The sequence below is a fragment of the Ptychodera flava genome, chromosome 2, assembly GCF_041260155.1.
Source record: "Ptychodera flava strain L36383 chromosome 2, AS_Pfla_20210202, whole genome shotgun sequence".
In the NCBI taxonomy this organism is placed as follows: Eukaryota; Metazoa; Hemichordata; class Enteropneusta; family Ptychoderidae; genus Ptychodera; species Ptychodera flava.
In genome coordinates this window covers 36777229-36796768 of record NC_091929.1, presented here as the reverse complement: position 1 = coordinate 36796768, position 19540 = coordinate 36777229, and the positions used below count along the sequence as shown (strand labels likewise).

The window sequence follows — 19540 nt, the reverse complement described above, 5'->3', positions numbered from 1 at the left end:
ACAAATCTAATCAAAGAGGATTCATGAAGTGGTTTATAAACTAATACAATGAAATGGAAATCTAAAAATACTTGTATATCTATAGGCTGTTTAGTTAGCAAAGAAAACTGATCAATTCTTGTCACCTCTTGCTTTTGCTCCTTCAAAACTATGCTAAAAATATTATGTTGATTTGGAAGATTGGATTTTTGTGAGCGCCAATCCAGGATGAGAAAATAGGTAAAGCGACATTTATCATTAGCGCAGAAAATCTCCCGCGCAGGAACATCGCTTACCGTAATATCATTTGCGTCATTTCCAAGGCAACTATTTCGTTTTTCTTAGATGTGAGATCAGCACTTCACTTCAGAAAGGATGAAGGTGGTTCATTTACTCTGTTGATGTCACGTGATTCCTGCCAAGTTGCTGAACTTGTGACCGTTGATGATGTGTTCATGTTTTAGTGTCTACTATGACCTATTAGACAAGTTACTCTTTGCAAACAACTATCTCTCCACACCTACTTTATTCCATCTTGTTTGTTTTGATTTTGTCATACTTTTTACTCGAATTTAAGGAAGAGGACAATGTTAACACCTACCTAGACTCTTAAGTTTGGTTTTCTTACACACGTTAAGTTGAGAATTCAAAATTATTGGCATCTTCTGTAAAATAGAGTACGTTATTATAAGGCACTAGACAGAAAAATGATGAGAAAAATGAGGTATTTCTTCGAGCCATAGAATTGTAAGAAAAACGTTGTTTAAATCAAAAGACTTTGCCATATGATATGCAAACAAAAAACAAGGAGCAAATTTAGATCGAAGTTTCGCTTATTGTTTTTCGACACAGATTTCAAAACTTTTCGACGGATTTTTCAAAACGTTGTTATACAGCAGTAAATGTCAGGTAAACAAAAGCGATATGATATGTTTATTATGAATTGAAGTAGAGAAATGCTCTTGCTTTCCGTTTAAATTACAATATCAATATGGACAGAACAGCTTTTCCACTAGTTTCATTGCAAGATGACTAGCTTCTTTATGTAGTGACAGACAATGTGTTGGACGTACCATGTTATAAAGTTTTCAATATTTATTTAAGCACTAATGTACCCCTACCGGCTCATAATGGACGAAAGCAAACTTTGCACGACATAATGTACGAGGCGAAGTCGAGTACATTATGGAGTGCAAAGTTTGCTTGAGTCCATCACGGGCCGGGAGGGGTACAATATTGCTATTATTGTATAGTTTTGGCAATGCCAGTGAATTTGTGGATGTAGAAAACGTATAAAAGGGGAAATTTAAACCGAGTTTAAAGCCAGTGAGCATCGTACGGCAGGATCTGCCCTGAATCTGTACACTGTAAACATTTACAAGACGCCATACTGCACTGCACTGAACACGCACACTCAACAAAAAAATGACCAGTACATTTACGTTTCGATTAGGAAATAAAAAACGATTTATCTTCGAAGGCAATCAAAAGGAATTGCATCCCTACCGTCTACATCGAACTTGTAACATCACCTTTCAATATCATGCCATTCAAAAAGCTGAAACACGGTGAAATGCCAGGCATGCGTAAAGAAAACCAAAATGTTCATGCATCGACAGCAAGCTGCGCATGCTATCAGCTGATTGACACCATCAGTAAGAAATCGCTACAGTACAGCATTCAATTGCAAATAATGTCAACAGAGTTCAACAATGTTATTCATATGTTTAAAGTTCATTAATAATTGTGTCTATAAATTTAATTTTCGATATGTTCTTGAGAAGAGCAATTGTATTTTGGCGAACGGGAAAACTCGATGTAAACGGGGACTCGAAAGGTACAGTTGACAAATATACTGAGAAACAAACATGAGAACAAGGTGAAATCATAGGCAAGGAGAAAAAACCGACAAATGAAGGTTATCGCAGGTTTCAGCCGGTGCATCAGAACTAGGTAACCGAGATGTTAGATAAAGTTGACGATGGTCGTCATGATTGTTGGTCGTAGCTGACCCCGGAGTCATTTCCTTACGCCACCGATCAAGATTGATGACAGCTGCCGTTGTTGGCCCGTTGTTGACTGGTTCGAGTAGCTTTTCACGCTTACCTCGATTACATGGCCACTAACATACATAGTATGCCGTGGGTCAAACCCGGCATCGTCTAGGAGTTTGCTAGTGTACTGAGTTCTGTTTCACCTATACATTAACGAAGCGAGTCATATTGTAAACAACGTAGCTCGGCACATTGTAGAGTGTGGGACGGGGTCCCAGCTAAGCTCGAGCCAGACAGAGAAGACGACAAGAGCATGTTGGAACACTTGAAATATTTGATAAATTGTACAGTAAGACATTATTATCGATATTGCGCACCATTATCAAGATTTATCGTTTGATGTGTTACATGGTTTACCCCATAATTCCCCCCTTTTAAATGGCCATTCATTTACAAGCAAAACCCTTGTACTGTTATGCTCGCCGTGTGGCCACTATGCTCGACAATTGCATAAATTTTCAGAAAAATTCAGGGGGTATGACGTCATATTGTTCACTTATATTTGACAAAGCTATAATATAATATGTTTACAAAGCACCCAGTGTCAACGAAAATTACAGCCGGCAGTAGTTTTTAAGGTCCAACCTTTGTTCACGTTTGAAGTGCAGTGTATACACTCATTCACCCAGGTGAGCATTGTGACAACAGTGCAGTCGTTTTTGTTTCACGACGTACAGCGCACCCATGAATTGTACAACACTGCTGAGAATACGTACGGGGCATCGATGACGTCACGGAAAAGGGAAGGATCACATCATTGGCGGCCATGTTGGTTGCGACTTTCATATAAGTGAAAGACGAAGAGTTTGCTCTCAGACAACGACTCAGCAGCTAGAAACAAGGTTACTATAAGAAGACAGTTATTTCAAGTCTACTTTACTTGTAACTCAAGAAATTCTGATGAGTTGCTGATCGGATATCATCAAGGTATTGTCCTTCTATCGACATATTTAACTATGTGTTATATGCTGGTTGATATTTAGTTACACCAACTTCTATGGGCGTAATAGTAGCGATCTCGACAGTTACACATGACCTCTGGCTCTTACTTTGTAGTAGAGAAAAAAACATACAACTAAATAGCGCTTTTGTGACAACCGATAAAGTTTTATATAGCATAAATTTATTTGTCGCTGCTCATTTCAATGAAATCATAAACTCAGGGACTTTACTCAAATGGCAGATCGTGCAGTTTTCGAACAAATCGGACATGTTTGTATCTTTGTATCTTAATGTCTCTCTTCAGTATGCAACATCTGCAACAACAACAGCGATCCCTGCAACAGCAGCAATACTATGCCAGCCAGCCAACCCAGGCTATGCAGGGACGACCCAGAGGAAACACCAATAGAAAGGTGAAAAGACCAGGATTTGCTTCACGGGCGACCGCCGTCTTTGGAATCTTCCAGTTTATATTCGGTGGCATTTGTGTAATATTAGGTATTACTGCCATCGTCATCAAATGCCAACTTAGTAAATCCGGTACTGGTATATGGTGTGGTGTCATGGTAGGTATGAAACTTTGGATTACCTTTCTTCGACAAACAAACAAAGGAAAAAAATGCAAACAAATAAGAATAGACAGATTAGAAAGAAAAGAGGATGAATTTTTGAGGATTTCAAATCATTGTTTTCAAAATCATTAAACATGCAAGATAAAAATTCTTGGTGGGAATTATATGCAGTTTTTATACGTTCCAGAACTTGTTTCTTAAAGTTGATGTCCGCAGAGTGTAGCACGACGAACTATTTATTGATGGTATTGGCCTTCCGTTATCATCTAATTGATATACACAGACAATGTGAGCATCTGAAATGCCTCTGCCGAAACAGAAATCATGATAGACTCGATCCAACTTAAGGTAGTATGCGCCTCGAAAGAAAAAGACTTAACGTAAACTTTTGCTCAAACTTTGCTCAAAGAATATTTCAATCATTCTCTTTCAAAATCAAGAATAAAAATCGGGGGTCACCGTGAAAATTTTGAACTAGACAAACAAATTACTCAAGCTTTAAGAATATTTGAAACTCAAAATGGCCGCCATCCCTATGTTAACTTAATGGAGCAAAAATAAAATTTTCGATTTTTTAAAAACTAAGCCTGTTAAAAGTTTTCTTTTACATAGAAATTTAAAATGAACCCAAACAAGTGATATAACAAAAAAGAATGGTTAAAATTTGAGAATCGGAATAACTGTCCCCAGGGCGCATTCTATTTTAACCGAAACCATTTAGAGCCGGCATGTGTGATCTATTTGTGTTTTTTACAGTTCGCAGTTACAGGATTGGTTGGCATTGAGGCATCGCTGAAGAAGACTAACGCATTGGTAAGAGTTCTGATCTTGTTGTCGGCACACTTGATGCATCATAGCTTTGTAATCTAATGTCTTGTCATGTTTTAAGTAAAATTAATTCACCATGAACATGGATTGTCAGCGTTACGTAAAACAACAAGCAAAACGTAAAAGAATTAGTCTGAAATTTTAGCGATAACAATCATTTACTTTTTCATCATCTTATAAGTAATGTATTGGGAGCGATAGCATTTAAATTGTTCAGGTATGACATTAATACCATGAGGAGTAATAAATGTGCTGTGTGTGATGAAATACACCCGTCTGGTCAACGAGTACTTTGGTTACACCTGAACCACCAATAAGAGAGGTCATACAGGTCACACGTTTTATACGCAATTTATGGACATACAATATCACTTGTATTCATAGTGTCACAAAAGAGATAAGGTGTATGTACCACACTGAGCTAAATTAGTACTTCAGGTGAGAAGCTGTGACGTTACAATCCCTTTGGTGATATATGTTTCTCTATTCTCCGTGAAACTGATTTAGACTGTTCTGACGCATACAAATCGCTTAATGTCCAGCTGCGGTAAAGCCAAGGCCCTGGTCTCGAATCTGTCAGTCCATGCCTGTAAGTAATCCTGTCCATCGTATTATACTTTAGGTATACATATATTCTCTGCTAAAAGATATTGATGGTATCAATCTGTCTGTGTCTCAACAGATAATGACTACCATGGTTCTGTCTATCATCTCGGCAGTCAAGGCAGGCAGTGCCTGTATCATAGGCAGTGTCGCTGCAGTTTTAGAAGCACAGTGTTACTACATATCTGATTATGACGATTACGGGATCCCCTGTAAAAAAAACTATGTGAGTTGAAACCAGTACCTTTCATGATATTTTGTGTAAATGATTGAATGAATGAATGAATGAATGAATAAATAAATAAATAAATAAAAGAATAGAGAATAAAGAAACTACTGACAAGGAGAATGGCGAACTACTGGAATGGTGAATGGATGTATCACTATGATACATAGTATGTATGTTGGAACTTTTACATCTCTTTCTGTTTCCTTAAATGAATGAAAATGAAATGAAAGATAAAAGGAAGCGAATAAGTGAACGAATGAGTAAGTTATCCTTGTACCTGTAAAATCAAAGTAGTGCTATAACCTTTATTGTACTATTGACGTTTTATACCTGTTCTGTAATTTGGTTTTTGACCTTGATTTGATTTCTTCATTTTTCAGGGTCGTAAAGTTGCCGTCGACAGTATCCTGGCCGTTGTAGCATTCGCTGAATTAGTGTCTGCAATCCTCCAGTCTGCTTTCTGCTGTGGAGCGTACTGCTGTAATCAAAAGCCTTCAGCGTCAATGGTAAGTCAATTGGAAGAGAATGTGTTCGTGTTTCCATGTGTCGGGCATTATAACAATTACCATATCACATAATGTATCAAAAAATCAAATTAAAATGTATTTCTATACGTTGTGTGTGTGTCTGTTTCATCGCACTCCGAATATTATTCTGTGTCAAGCACTTTTGTTCAGTAGGGACACTTGTGACTTTCCCAATGCGTGTTTAAGCTGACCGTTTTCATTGTACCCCTCTCTAGATTATTACGTGAATATTTTTGAATATGAATATGTAGATATGTAAATTAAGTTATGATATTTAACCTTTGTTCAGATATGATCGTTATCAATTCAACCAGTGAAAGAGAGCGAAAGGGATATACTTTGATGATAAATAGCATGTTAGGAGGAGACTTGGTGGTAACAATTTATACAATATATGTAAGGTTATATATAAATTATCATAACACTTTACAATGGATTCTTTTGTTTCTCAATGTAGATGTACATTTCTGTGAGTACATCCGAAGGGGGAGGTCAAGACTACCCGATGGGCGTAATCCAAAGTGAACCCGCACAGCAAATGGCACCCTCTGGAGTTGAGTTTGTGCCACATAATCCAAGTAAGTTCCTGTTTGGTTGACGTTAATTGGCCGATACCGACCTGTTTTATTGTGGTTCATATTTTATTCTTATTTCTTGCCATCGATAAATGCTCTTGAAAATATCCCAAGAACCATACGACATATAGTCAAATAATAACTTTCTTTTACGAGTCTGTAGTTAAGGGTACCAAAAATGTCAGTAACAGTGATATTGTCTCTTCGTAAATCTTTTAATCTTACACAACAGATCGGCCGCAGGAGGGTTACGTCGTAAACATGCAGCCAGACGTGACATCCAATCAGCAGCCAAGAATCCAACTGGGGCCACAACCTGGTGTTGAATATCAACAAGGTCAAGGGCATCAGTTACCACAGCAACAACATGAACTACAGCAAATGTTGCAGTTGCACTCTCAGCAGCTGCAGCACCAGGTGTTGCAACCTGAAGTCGTCCCTCACCGGCCACAGGGGCAGCAGTTAAAAAAGCAACATTGCCAACAAGTGCCACATTTACAGCCCCAGCAGCTATATCAACCGCAGCAGATATTGCGTCCTGAAACAGTAGATCAACAACAGTTACTTCAGGGCTGGCATGAAGCACAACCAAAACCAAAGCAAGGAACTGGACCTCCCAAACAGCATGAGGGAAAAGTGACTGGCCCGGATGTGAATGTAAATCATTATCAAGTTCAGTCGCCAACAACAAGTTTTTCAGTCCGAGAAGACATGTCAGCTGGACTTGTCGTAAACGAGGTCCCATTAGCTTAGCTCAGAGTTTCACCCTTCACGGTCAGAAATATATGAAAACAGACAGATCGTCTCTAAACGAGACTTTTACAGTTCATAATGTTCAATTAAATCGGTTTTAAACTGTTCTCATCTCTATCAGTACGAATAGTTTCCTTATCTTACAGTATTGCCTTACATTTAGTTACTTGGAGATGTAACAATGGCAACAGACATATATCAGACATACAAACAAATTGACAGATCGTCTCTATAAAATAGACTTTTACTATTCACAATGTCATAATCGGTTTTAAATTGTTCTCATCACTATCAGTACGAATAGTTTCCTTATCCCACAGCAATACCTTACATGTAGTTACGTAGTGCAAGAAACTCTTAGTGACGTTATATTTGATGGAATCTCGTATACAAACCTTTTTTGAAGACGAATGTCCACATTTTAACTCGAAACCACCGTGCAGTGGTGAAATCAGTATTCATATGCAAGGAACAGTATCAGTGCTCTTGTTTGCAGTCGTGAATACACTTGCCAACTGTTTGCAAAAGTCAGACTTCAACAAGACGTTTTCGATATTTTAAAATTAAGAGTAAACCTTTACATTCATTTTTATTCGGACTTCTATCTCCAGAGCGGTAAAATATTTCAGTTTGATTGGTATCGGGCTCGTGAAGCATAAAACACACTTATCTTAGTACAGGTCTGTGAATGCGTAAACTTGTTTGAGAATGTGGATTCATCGACAATGGGTATAGAATTCAAAGTATATAGGGCTGTCAAATGTTTCAACGTATTAATGAAATCAAAAGTCGCAGTTCACGCATTCTGGTGAACAGCTTTCTTGAATGAAAACAAAATAGCTGTGTCAGGCTGCGGGCGATTATTTTGAAAATATGTGTATACTTCCTTCAAAGGCACGAGAAAGATTTCTTGCAGCTCTTCATCTTTTTTACGTTGACGTTCAATTAAAAATGCCATAAAATATCACCGGTATCAGTATATGCTATTTTAAGAATCCAACAAACGAACAGAAGTTGTATAGTTGGTTAGACATGGACCAAATACCCTTTTAATATGTAGCGTATACTGGGAACAAGCTGCATGGTTACTCGTACAAGCCAAACGTTTGTTCATCAACTCTCATTTACCATTTCATATTGATGTTCAATGGAAAAGTACAGTTCAATTTACATTCCACGATATCTCTAAGTTATATCATCGTATTCACTCTACTTCAGAATGCAATACCCTTAACAATATATATATGTATATACATTTATCTTAAGATCACCCAAAAAGGCCCAACAATTCTCAAGGACTCTCAAGAATGTTAGATTGAAAAATTAAGCGCTAGTACCTTATAAGTACCTGTCGTCGTATGTCTACGGTAAGGACATGACAACTCAAGAAGCTATGATTTCCATAGCTATGACAAGAACTCATCATTAATTATTTTTAATTTTCTTAGTAGGCCTTTTAATTATCAAGAACGGTAACACAACTGGTTCGAAAGACAGCAAATTGAAAACAGCTAAATGTAAACAATACTACAGTCTGTATAGGAAAACTGTGTAGCGATTAGATATTGCTTCTACTAGTCTCGGAGCTGACTGAAGTCCTGGTAAATTTGTCAAGTTCCTTTTCGTGTTTTATAATATCTTAATAAGTAATGATATGATGCCTCGGTCTACATATAATAGTAAAACGTAAACGAACTGTGCAAGATAACCCAACGTTTGATATCATTTTTGTCACCTATTCCTTTTTTTACTCTTTTTGCATCTTACTTTCTCAGATGTCAAATTGTAAATTATTATGGGCCGAAAGTCATTCATGACTTTTTAAAAGCTTTTACTTCGATCGCAGACCTTGTGCGTGTGTCTATCATAAAGACTCTCCATCATTTGTTTACGTGTATCATTGTTCTTGTGGAAAAAAGAATGTCCGATATTTACAATCATTTATATTGTAGTATCTGGATTTCTCTACAATAAATTTCACATGTTTTTATTCTCAAAAGGCTAAAAATCCATATGTTATTCAAATAAAACGAAGGTAATTATGTGATACATCGTACGATACTAGCGAATTTGAGGCGTTCTCTGTCATATCCAAAATGAGCCCTGGAGAAAATACACAGTACATATACGTTGCAAGCGTGTTGATCGTATTGACAAAGGTAATAAACAAAGTTTTGTGAAGTGGATTATGACCTAATGCAATAATACTGGAATCTAAGGATATCTGTTTATCTATAAGCAGTTTAGTTAGCAGAAAACAGATCAATTCTTTGTCACCTGTTGCTATTGCTCTGAAAATTATGAAACCATTATTTTGATCACGTACCAAATTACCTCAAAACTAAAATTTAGGTTAACAATTACATTTTCGAAAGAAAAGTATAAAATCCTTTGCGTATAGAATCGCAAAAATATTTGACGATGGCCGTTTAGACTTTTGAATAGTTAGAACATAGACAAGTCGAGATCTATGAAACATGATAAAATGGCTCATCGTTGATTGGGACAAAATGTTGTGAATGAGAAATCCAGGACCAGAAGCAAACGAGAATCCTTAGTGCAGAGAATCCCGTTTGAAGAACATTGCTCATCGTAACATCATTGGCGTCGTTTCTAAGGCAGCAGTTTCATTGATTTCAGAGATGATAAAACATAACTTCACAGCACAGTCGCTTGCGAACCAATACACGACGGCCGCTGTGTTGTATCTAAGGCACACAACACAGCGGCAGTCGTGTATCAGTTCACAAGAGACTGTGCTTCATAGCAGCTCAGGCGGCTGATGATGATGGTCTATTTACTGTGTTGATGTCATGTGATTCATGCCAAGCTGATGAACTTTGACCGTTGATGATGTGTTCATATTCTAGTATAGTATCTTACCTATAAGAAAAGTTATTCTCTGCATAACCAACAATCTCGTCGTACCTACCTACTGCATTCAAATGGTTTCTTTTTGATTTCGTCACATTACTTGAATTCGATGGAGACAATGTTAACACCAAGAGTCTTTTTTTCTCACACACTCTTATGTTTAGAATTAAAAATTATTGGCATTTTATCTAAGATAGGGTATGGTACAATTATAAGGAAGTAGACTAGAAACTGAAGAGAAAAATGAGTTATGTTTTCGAGCCGTAGAATTTTAAGAAATACATTGTTTAAATTTATACAAATCAGAAGACTTTGCCATATGATCCGCTAACAAAGAAGCCAGTAGCAAATTAAGATCGCGTTTTGCTAATTTTTTTCGACACAGAATTCAAAACTTTTCGACGGATATTTCAAAACGTTGAAATTCAAAACGGCCCCATCTTTCTTCCTGATTGCCGAAATACTGATTGGAGTGTTTACACTCAGTCACCTTAGTAAGCCTTGTGAAAGCAGCGCATTAATTTTGTTTCGACGTACAGCGCACATATTACTTGTACAACACTGCTGAGAACCTAAATAGGGCATCGATGACGTCACGCAAAAGGGAAGGGCCACATCATTGACGGCCATATTGGTTGCGACTACATAAGTGAGAGGCGAACAGTTTGCTCTCAGACAAGGACTCAGCAGCTAGCAACCAGGTATTTACAACGATAGTTACTTTTGTAGTGTAGTTTACTTGTTTCTCTAGAAATTCTGACGAGTGACTGATCGGATATCGCCGAGGAATTGTCCTTCTATTTATAAATTTAAATGTGTGTTATTTCGTGGTTAATATTTAGTTACACCAACTTCAATGGGCGTAATCGCAGCGATCTCGACAGATACACATAGACTCTGCGTCAATTGTTCTGGAGAGGAGAAAAAACAACATACATCCAAACATAGTGCTTTTATGACGCGTTTTCACATTCTTGGTTCAACATGTTTTCTCTACATTTTATGCTGCATTCGATGTGTTGACTGCTACAGCGCATTAACCAAACTCAAAATCCGTTATTGAAAATTCACAATAGCCGATATGTCTCTGAATTCATGCTTCGAGTAAGGAAAATGTGTTTGTCATACAAAGGAATTAAAAGCAGTTTATTTAAAGGGAAATTCACCCTGAAAATTAATTTTGGAATATTAAACTGATATGGTCATTGAAAGGGTTTCGAGTCGATTTTATTCACTTTCACTCACTGGCTAACAAACAGCCGTGTACTAAAATACCGGAAGTGACGTCGTAAACTTGGTCATTGAAGCAGTAGACGTGTGCAACTATAAGCTTTTCCAATTAAGCTTACAGTGTATAGAATGGCAACAGAATATAGGGGCCAAGCACTCGGTGTCGATGTTTAAGTCGAGCAGAAATAAAGTTTTCTGCGAATACCACTTTGAGAAGGGCTGCTTTTAGCGAAAGTTGCAAGTCCAACATTAAAGCAAACTGCCCGGGGCATATCCAGCTCCAAGTGCTTTGCTTGTACATATGGGACTGTGCGTACACTCAGGCACTAGAAACGGAACGCTGTAGACAGGACCGATGGTTCTAGACTAATCATGGCTATATCAGGTGTTTCTGTAACACATTAAAAATGCTTGCACTTTTAGAATTAATGTCGATCTCTTTAGAGCATTGGCATTACTTCGGTGTTGGCATGATTTCACAGCGATTGCAAACGCAAACATGCCTCCATGGGTTGACAATGACAGGCATGATTGATCGCCGAGAGTAATTTGAACTTCGTCATCGGAGCTAGAATAGTCACTTTCCGAACTCGAGTCGCTGTAACTTTCTGACAATGTCAGTCTTGAATCATCGATTGCTCGTTAAGGTTTGAAGTTATTACCGATTATCTTCGCCATTATGATTTTCAGTCGAGCGCTGAGGTTTCCATACCGCGTACGCGTACTCCACTTGGCGTAGAAGAGCTTGGTTATAAGTGACCTCGCTTTGAACCCGTTGTGACTAGCAAGTTTGATACGTCACTTCCGGTTTCCGTGCGTTCAGCTTGTGGCCACTGCGCTAATACGCTCAAGTGAAAGTGAATGAAACCAACGCTATTTTGTTTATTTTTCACTAAATAACGACCTGATTACGTAAGAAAGTCTGGGTAAATTTCCCCTTTAATCCAACAAAATCTTTGCAATTTTACCAAAATATCCTCCACTGGTCAATAGTCTATTTTGCGGGCAACCGCTTGTCAATATTGACATTCTTTGTAGCTGTCCGTTTTTTAGTGACAACAATTAAATAGCAATTCTAAGGAGTGGACATTTTCAGGAACTGAACGGTTTTGACCTCTTTATTTCATCCAAACGAATTATTGTTGGCTTTTGTTGAAACATTCTTACAGAGGGATAATCAAAACAAATGCAAAAGTTTGTCATTGCGTATTTCCGTGTAATCATAAATTCAATGACTTTACTAAAATGACAGGTGGTCCACTTTTCGAACAGATCAGACGTGTTTGTATCTTTGTAACCTAATGTCTCTCTTCAGTATGCAACATCAGCAACAACAACAGCGACAGCTGCAACAGCAGCAGCAATACTATGCCAGCCAGCCAACCCAGGCTGTACAGGGACGACCACGAGGAAATACCCGTGGAAAGATCAAAAGACCAGGCTTTGCTTCAAGGGCAACCATGGCCTTTGCAATCTTGCAGTTTATATTTGGTGGCATTTGTGTAATACTGGGTATTACTGCTATCTTCATCGAATGCAGTCTTAGTGAATTGGGTACTGGTATATGGTGTGGTGTCATGGTAGGTATGAACCGTTTTTTCCCACAAACAAACAAACACACAAACAATCAAATAACAACAGACAGAGGAGAAATAGAAGAGGATGAATCTTTGATGACTCCCACGCCATTGTTTTAAAAGTCATTAAATATGCAAGGTAAACAATGCTTGGTAAGAATTATATGCATTTTTTTGTACATTCAAGAAGTTGTTTCTGAAAGTTAATGTCCGAAGAGTCTACCACGATGAGCTATTCAGTAATGGTGATGTCTTTCAGTTTTCATGTTATGGATGCAGACAAAGACAATGTAAGCGTCTGAAATGACTTTGCGCTAACATAAATCATGATAGACTCCAAATTAGTGACATTTTCACATTAAATGAAATCATTTAGAGCAGGCGCGTGATCTCTGCGTATGTTTTTTACAGTTCGCAGTTGCAGGATCGTTTGGAATGGCGGCATCGCTGAAGAAGACTAACGCAATGGTAAGAGTTCTAATCTTGCTGTCGGCACACTTGGTATATTATAGCCTTGTAATCTAATGTGTTGTCGTGTTTTATGTGAAACAAATTAACCATGAACATGGATTGTCAGTTTTACACAACTGTTAATATGTAAAACAACAAGAAGCAAACGTACAAAGAATTAGTTTGGAAAATTAACGCATCCACTGAGTGTATAATCTTAGCAACAACAATCATTAACTTTGTGTACCATCTTATAAGTAATGTACAACGTGTTTATCCATCCATCGGTAGTGATAGCATTTTGTTGTATAAGATAGGATTGAAGTATCACATTAATACCATGAGGAGTAACTGAGTGTGCTATGTGCGAGGAAATAATCCCGTCTGACCAACGAGTTCTTTGGTTACACACGAGCAACAAAAAGAGAGGTCATATAGTTCAAATTTGTGCTGTGCCATACGCAAACATACATACAATATCACTTGTGATCATGTGTCACAAAAAGTAAAGGGTGTGTACTATACTGAGCTAAACTATACAAATCACTTAATGTCAGGCTGAGTTAAAGCACAGACCCTGGCATGACATTTTCTTAAAGAAGGAAAACGTAATTCTTTCACATCACATTTCTCAGTCCATGCCTGAACGTAATCCTGTCCATCGTATTATACTTTAGGTAGACGTATATTGTCTGCTGAAAGATATTGATGGTATCAATCTGCCTGTGTCTCAACAGATAATTACCACCATGGTTTTGTCTATCATCTCGGCAATTGTGGCAGGTATTGCTTGTTACTTAAGTAGTGGTATTGCAGTTAGTGAACAATTGTGTTACAGTAACTACTTTCCTGAGTATGACTTGAACGGAACCCGAGTGAGAGACGAGGACTATTACGATTGTGACAAAAACTATGTAAGTTGAAACCAGTGCGTTTTATCATATTTTATGTGAATGAATGAATAAATAAATAAATGAATAACGAAGAAAGAAACTATTGACATGGAGAATGGCCTACAATTGCAATGGCGAATGACTGTATCACAATAATGCAGACTATGCATGTTGGAACTATTACCTCTCTGCCTGTTTCCTGTAAATGAATGTAAAGATAAATGAAAGAAAAAAGGAAGAAGAATGAGTGAACGAATGAATAAATGTATATTGTTGCGCCTTTAAAATCATATAGAAGTGCTGTAACCTTTATTGAAGTTTTTTATACCTGTTCTGTAATTTGGTTTTTGACCTTGATTTGATTTCTTCATTTTTCAGGGTGGTAGAGTTGCCGTCGACAGTATCCTGGCCGTTGTAGCATTCGCTGAATTAGTGTCCGCAATCCTTCAGTCTGCTTTCTGCTGTGGAGCGTACTGCTGTAATCAAAAGTCCTCAGCGTCAACGGTACGTCCATTGGTGTCTGACATAGCACTCAATAAATTCTACCAAAACAGTAAAATATAACTTTGGGTGGAAGAAAATCTATTTGTGTTTCCATGTGTCGGGCATTATAACAATCAGCCTATCAAATGATGTATGCTTGGTATTCAAAAAGTCAAATTAAAAATTATTTCTACAGGTAGTGTAATAATAATAATATTTATTTCTTTAAAGCGCACTACACATACGTCTCAGTGCGCTTTACACATTTAAAATTGATAAAAATACCAGCAAAACATGACAAACTTAAAATGTAAAAACAATCAAATTATGCTAAAAAATTATGCTAAAAGCGTACATGGTTAAAAATAATGAAAATTTCTGCAGAGTAAAAAAACAGTCAAAATACAAAAAAAAGAAAATTATTAAAATTCTACAGAGTAAGTAGCAGAAAACGTTAAAATAAAATAAATAAAATAAAACAAGCATCAGCGGTTACGGTAAAAATGGTGACCCTTCCGAAACATTAGTAATAGTGCTTTACAAAAAGATGGGTCTTTAAAATGCGCTTAAAACAGTCAACGGAGCTAGCATTACGGATTTCTGGAGGCAATGAGTTCCACAGAGACGGTGCGCAGACAGAGAAAGCTCTCTGCCCATATGCCTTGTTGAACATTCCCCGCGGTGGCACTAAGCGTAACGAATCACTCGATCTGAGATCTCTGGCAGGAGTGTATATCTCGATCAGATCCATGAGATAAAGTGGAGCAACACGATGAACTATTTTAAAGGTTGTCAACAAGATTTTGAATTTAATTCTAGCTTCAACCGGCAGCCAGTGTAGATCGATGAACAATGAGGTTGATACTGCAGTATTTGCTGGCGTTGCTGTAGTTGAGGTTGTTGTTGTGGTAACTGATGCCTTGACCTTGTTGACATACAACACCCGGTTGTGGCTCCAGTTGTGGGATTATTGGCTTCTGGCTGCTGTTAACAATGTTACCTTGCTGCTGATCTATTAGCATAATTTTTTAGCATAATTTGATTATTTTTACATTTTAAGTTTGTCATGGTTTGCTGGTATTTTTATCAATTTTAAATGTGTAAAGCGCACTGAGACGTATGTGTAGTGCGCTTTAAAGAAATAAATACTATTATTATTACACTACCTGTAGAAATAATTTTTAATTTGACTTTTTGAATACCAAGCATACATCATTTGATAGGCTGATTGTGTCTGTTTTATATCGCACTCTGCATATTATTCTGTGTCTAGCAGTGTTGTTCAGTAGGGACTCGTGTAAATTTCTCAGTGCGTGTTTAAGCTAACCGTTTTCATCCGACCTATCAGTAGGTTTGTTGTTAAATATGAATATGTATATATGTAAATTAAGTTATGTTTCATCCTTTGTTCGGAGGTAGCCTATATCAATTAAACCAGTGAATCAGAGAGAAAAGGGATATGATAAATAGCATGTGAGGAGACTTTGATGGTAAAACTTTATACAGCTATATTTAAGTTCATAGATAAATTATTATAACACTTTACAACCGAATCTTTTGTTTCTAAATATAGATGTACGTTGCCGTGAGGACATCCGAAGGGGGCGGCCAAGGCTTGCCGATGGGCGTAAACCAAAGTGAACCCGCACAGCAAATGACGCCCTCTGGACTTGAGTTTGTGCCACATTATCCAAGTAAGTTCCTGTTTGGTTGACGTTAATCGGCCAATATGGACCATTTTATTGAGGCTGAAACCATCGCAAAAATGAATTAATTGTCATGACCATTAATTCATTTCCGTGAAGGTTCCATGTATCGTATCTAAACCGGGGTCGAATTTATGCATGGTCACCCATTTATTCAGTATCTTTCGACACGTCAATATCATCTCGTATAAAAAAAATCATGAAAAATGGCCGACTTTGTCACTTTAACTATCTTTTCATAAACCTTTCAACAATCTTACACAATAGATCAGCAGCAGGGTAACATTGTTAACAGCAGTCAGAAGCCAATAATCCCACAACTGGAGCCACAACCGGGTGTTGTATGTCAACAAGGTCAAGGGCATCAGTTACCACAACAACAACCTCAACTACAGCAACGCCAGCAAATGTTGCAGTTACAGCCTCAGCAGCTGCAGTATCAACCTCAGCAGTCAGTGCAAGCTGGAACAGTGGATCAACAACTGCAGGGCTGGCGTAAACCACAGCCACAATCAAATAGAGAAATGGAAGACCCGCAGCAGCCTGAAGGAAAAGTCACTGGCCCGGATGTGAATGTGAACCAGCATCAGGTTCAGTCGCCACCGACAAGTTCCTCAGTCCGAGAAGACATGTCAGCTATACTGGTCGAAAACGAGGTTCCATTAGCTTAGCTTGCTGAAAACGAGAGTTCAACTTGTCATTTAAGATATATATGAAAAAAATTGACATATTGTCTCTAAACGATAGTTTTACTATTCTTACATGTAGGTAATCTTAGAAACCAAATTTGTTTTGATGCAGAATATTGTGAATGACATTATGTTTGGTAGAATCTGATATACAAACCGTTTTTATAGTTGAAGTAGACCAAACCTGAACCACACCATCGAGATACAATGAAATAGCCTCTGATTTTCCGAAAGGGTATAACTTTCCATCAGACAGGTTCAACGTGATATCGTTGTAGTTCACAATCTTCACAAAATTGAAATAATCGTGCATTTAGCTCTGTTTATTCCAACTGAAGAAATTTATCTCTTATTATCATCAGACTTAAACATTAAGCGCTAGTACCGATCGTCTATATATATATCTAAGGTTATGAAAAGAAAGCAACTCAAAAAGCTAGAATTCGTTTCTTGGTGAAAAAAAAAGTTTCGTATGAGAAGCGTCGTTTACGTGGCGTTCATTATCATTTTATTCAGTTTCTTAGTAATTCCTTTAAGTATCAAGAGTGACAGTACAACTATTAAATTTTGCAGCAAAAGGAAACCAGCTACATGTAAGTAATAGTTATTATTAGAAAAAATAAATCAGTAGTGATTTCGTATCGCGGCAACCAGTCTTTCAATTTTATCTTCATTTTAGCCAGAAATGATATGCTCCGTAAGTCTACATATAATGATAAAACGTTAACGAACCGTACCATATCACCCGGCCGTGATTTGCTCAAGATTTTGCTTTTGATTTTGGTTAACTGTTACTTTTTCACTTTACTGACATTTCTCTGTGATCAATCTGTAAAGTATGATTAGGCGATGAGGCGTGAAATTTGTACAGTCATTTATATTGTACTATCTTTGGTAAACTGGAACCTGAATTATTGCAAAGTTATTTCCACAAAATCTAAGAAAGTGACAATGAAATAATAAGAAAGAGTTGTTGGTAAGATGTTTTGAGTTATAAGAAATATGTGGTTTATAAAACGTCATCAACCGCATCCGTGCAACCTGGAACAGTGGATCAACAAATGCAGGGCTGGCGTGAAGCACAGCCAAAAAAAAAGCAAGGAACTGGTCCTCCCGAGCAGCCTGTAGGAAAAGTCATTGGCCCGGATGTTAATGTAACCAAGATCAGATTCAGTCGTCAACAACAAGTTTCTCAATCCGAGAAGACATGTCAGCGGGACTGGTCGAAAATGAGGTTTCATTAGCTTAGCTGAAAACGACAGTTTCACACGTAATAATCAGAAATATATCAAATTGGCAAATCTTCTCTAAACGAAACGTTTACTATTCATAATCTTCAATTAAATCGGTTTTAAATTGTTTTCATCACTATCAGTACGAATAGTTTCCTTATCCTACAGTAATACCTTACATTTAGTTACTTGGAGATGTAACAATGGCAACAAATGTTATTGCAATGCAGGAAACTCTTAATGACGTTATTATGATAGAATGTCGTATACAAACCATCTTTGAAGACGAAGTATACGACAGTTTAGCTCCACACCACCGTGCTGTAGTGAAATCAGTGTTCATATGCAAGGAACATATCAGTGCTCTTTTCGTTTGCAATTGTGAATACACTTGCAAACTGTTTGCAAAAGTCGTCAGACTTCAACAAGACGTTTTCGACATTTTAAAATTAGAAGCAAACCTTTACATTCATTTTTATTCGGTCTCTAATCTGCAGAGCAGTAAAAATTTTTAGTTTGATTGGTGTTCGGCTCGTGAAGCATAATACACACCTATCTTGAAGGCCTGTAAAAGTGTAACTTAATTGGATTCATCGATTTAAGCATGGAGACGGTGGGTATAAAGAAACTCAAAGTGTAGGGTTGCCACATGAAAAGAGAAAAGACAATCAAAAGCGGTAGTTCACGCATTTTGGTAAGCAGTTTTCTTGAATGAAATATAAAATAGCGGTGTCAGGGCTGCGTGCGATTATTATGAAGATGTGTTCATCAAACGTCGTCCAAAGGCACAAGAAAGACTTATTATATTACTCTTTGTAAGATAGACAAGCATTTACAAAAAGCTAAACGCTGTCCTCGCAAATTTGGCCGTTCACAGTTTTCAAACAACAACATTTCAGTAGTTTAACATACATACTTTACCGAATCATTGAGCACTCCTCGCGCAGAAAATATTCCGGCGGTTGAAAAAAACTGCAAAAACAAGGGAAAATTTGGAGGTGCACGGACGATTGCGGAATGAAAACAACTCTGTGAAGTTAACTGCTGTTAAATCTGGAACTGCAGTGATATGTGTTTCGGATTTGTATTCGAAACTTAGTCACTTTACAGCAACAGACTGATTCCCTGTAGACTTCTATTTGCATCGAATCTCGCTGCTAATATGTAACAAACGAATTCTTCTCAAAATATTTGTAATACTTTTCTTTCTAAAATGGACTTGCGGGTAATCCGAAATAACTAGTAATCCATGAAGATTATTACCGTATACCCGCATGCAGTGTCTATGAACCGGACGTCGTGCAGTCGATCGCGTCAAGCACCATTCCGTCCCCAACCCATTAA

At 37.5% G+C, this 19540-nt stretch overlaps 2 protein-coding genes across 3 annotated transcripts; both read left to right on the top strand.

Moving 5' to 3' along the window:
* Positions 1-2691: 2691 nt before the first annotated feature.
* LOC139120059 (uncharacterized) lies at positions 2692-8029 on the top strand. Of its 2 annotated transcripts, none has more exons than XM_070684104.1 (7): positions 2692-2960; positions 3280-3388; positions 4304-4360; positions 5058-5204; positions 5588-5713; positions 6192-6312; positions 6542-8029. In XM_070684104.1, the coding sequence occupies exons 2-7, from the start codon at positions 3281-3283 to the stop codon at positions 7060-7062; spliced, it is 1080 nt and encodes a 359-aa protein (XP_070540205.1). In that variant the 5' UTR covers positions 2692-2960; position 3280; the 3' UTR covers positions 7063-8029. The 2 variants fall into 2 exon arrangements, with proteins under 2 accessions (XP_070540205.1, XP_070540194.1); XM_070684093.1 differs by having other exon boundaries at positions 3280-3541.
* A 2499-nt stretch (positions 8030-10528) lies between these two features.
* Positions 10529-17614, top strand: LOC139120062 (uncharacterized). The gene is made up of 7 exons (XM_070684117.1): positions 10529-10637; positions 12482-12746; positions 13155-13211; positions 13931-14107; positions 14465-14590; positions 16143-16263; positions 16543-17614. The coding sequence occupies exons 2-7, from the start codon at positions 12483-12485 to the stop codon at positions 16944-16946; spliced, it is 1149 nt and encodes a 382-aa protein (XP_070540218.1). The 5' UTR covers positions 10529-10637; position 12482; the 3' UTR covers positions 16947-17614.
* The last annotated feature ends 1926 nt before the right edge of the window (positions 17615-19540 follow it).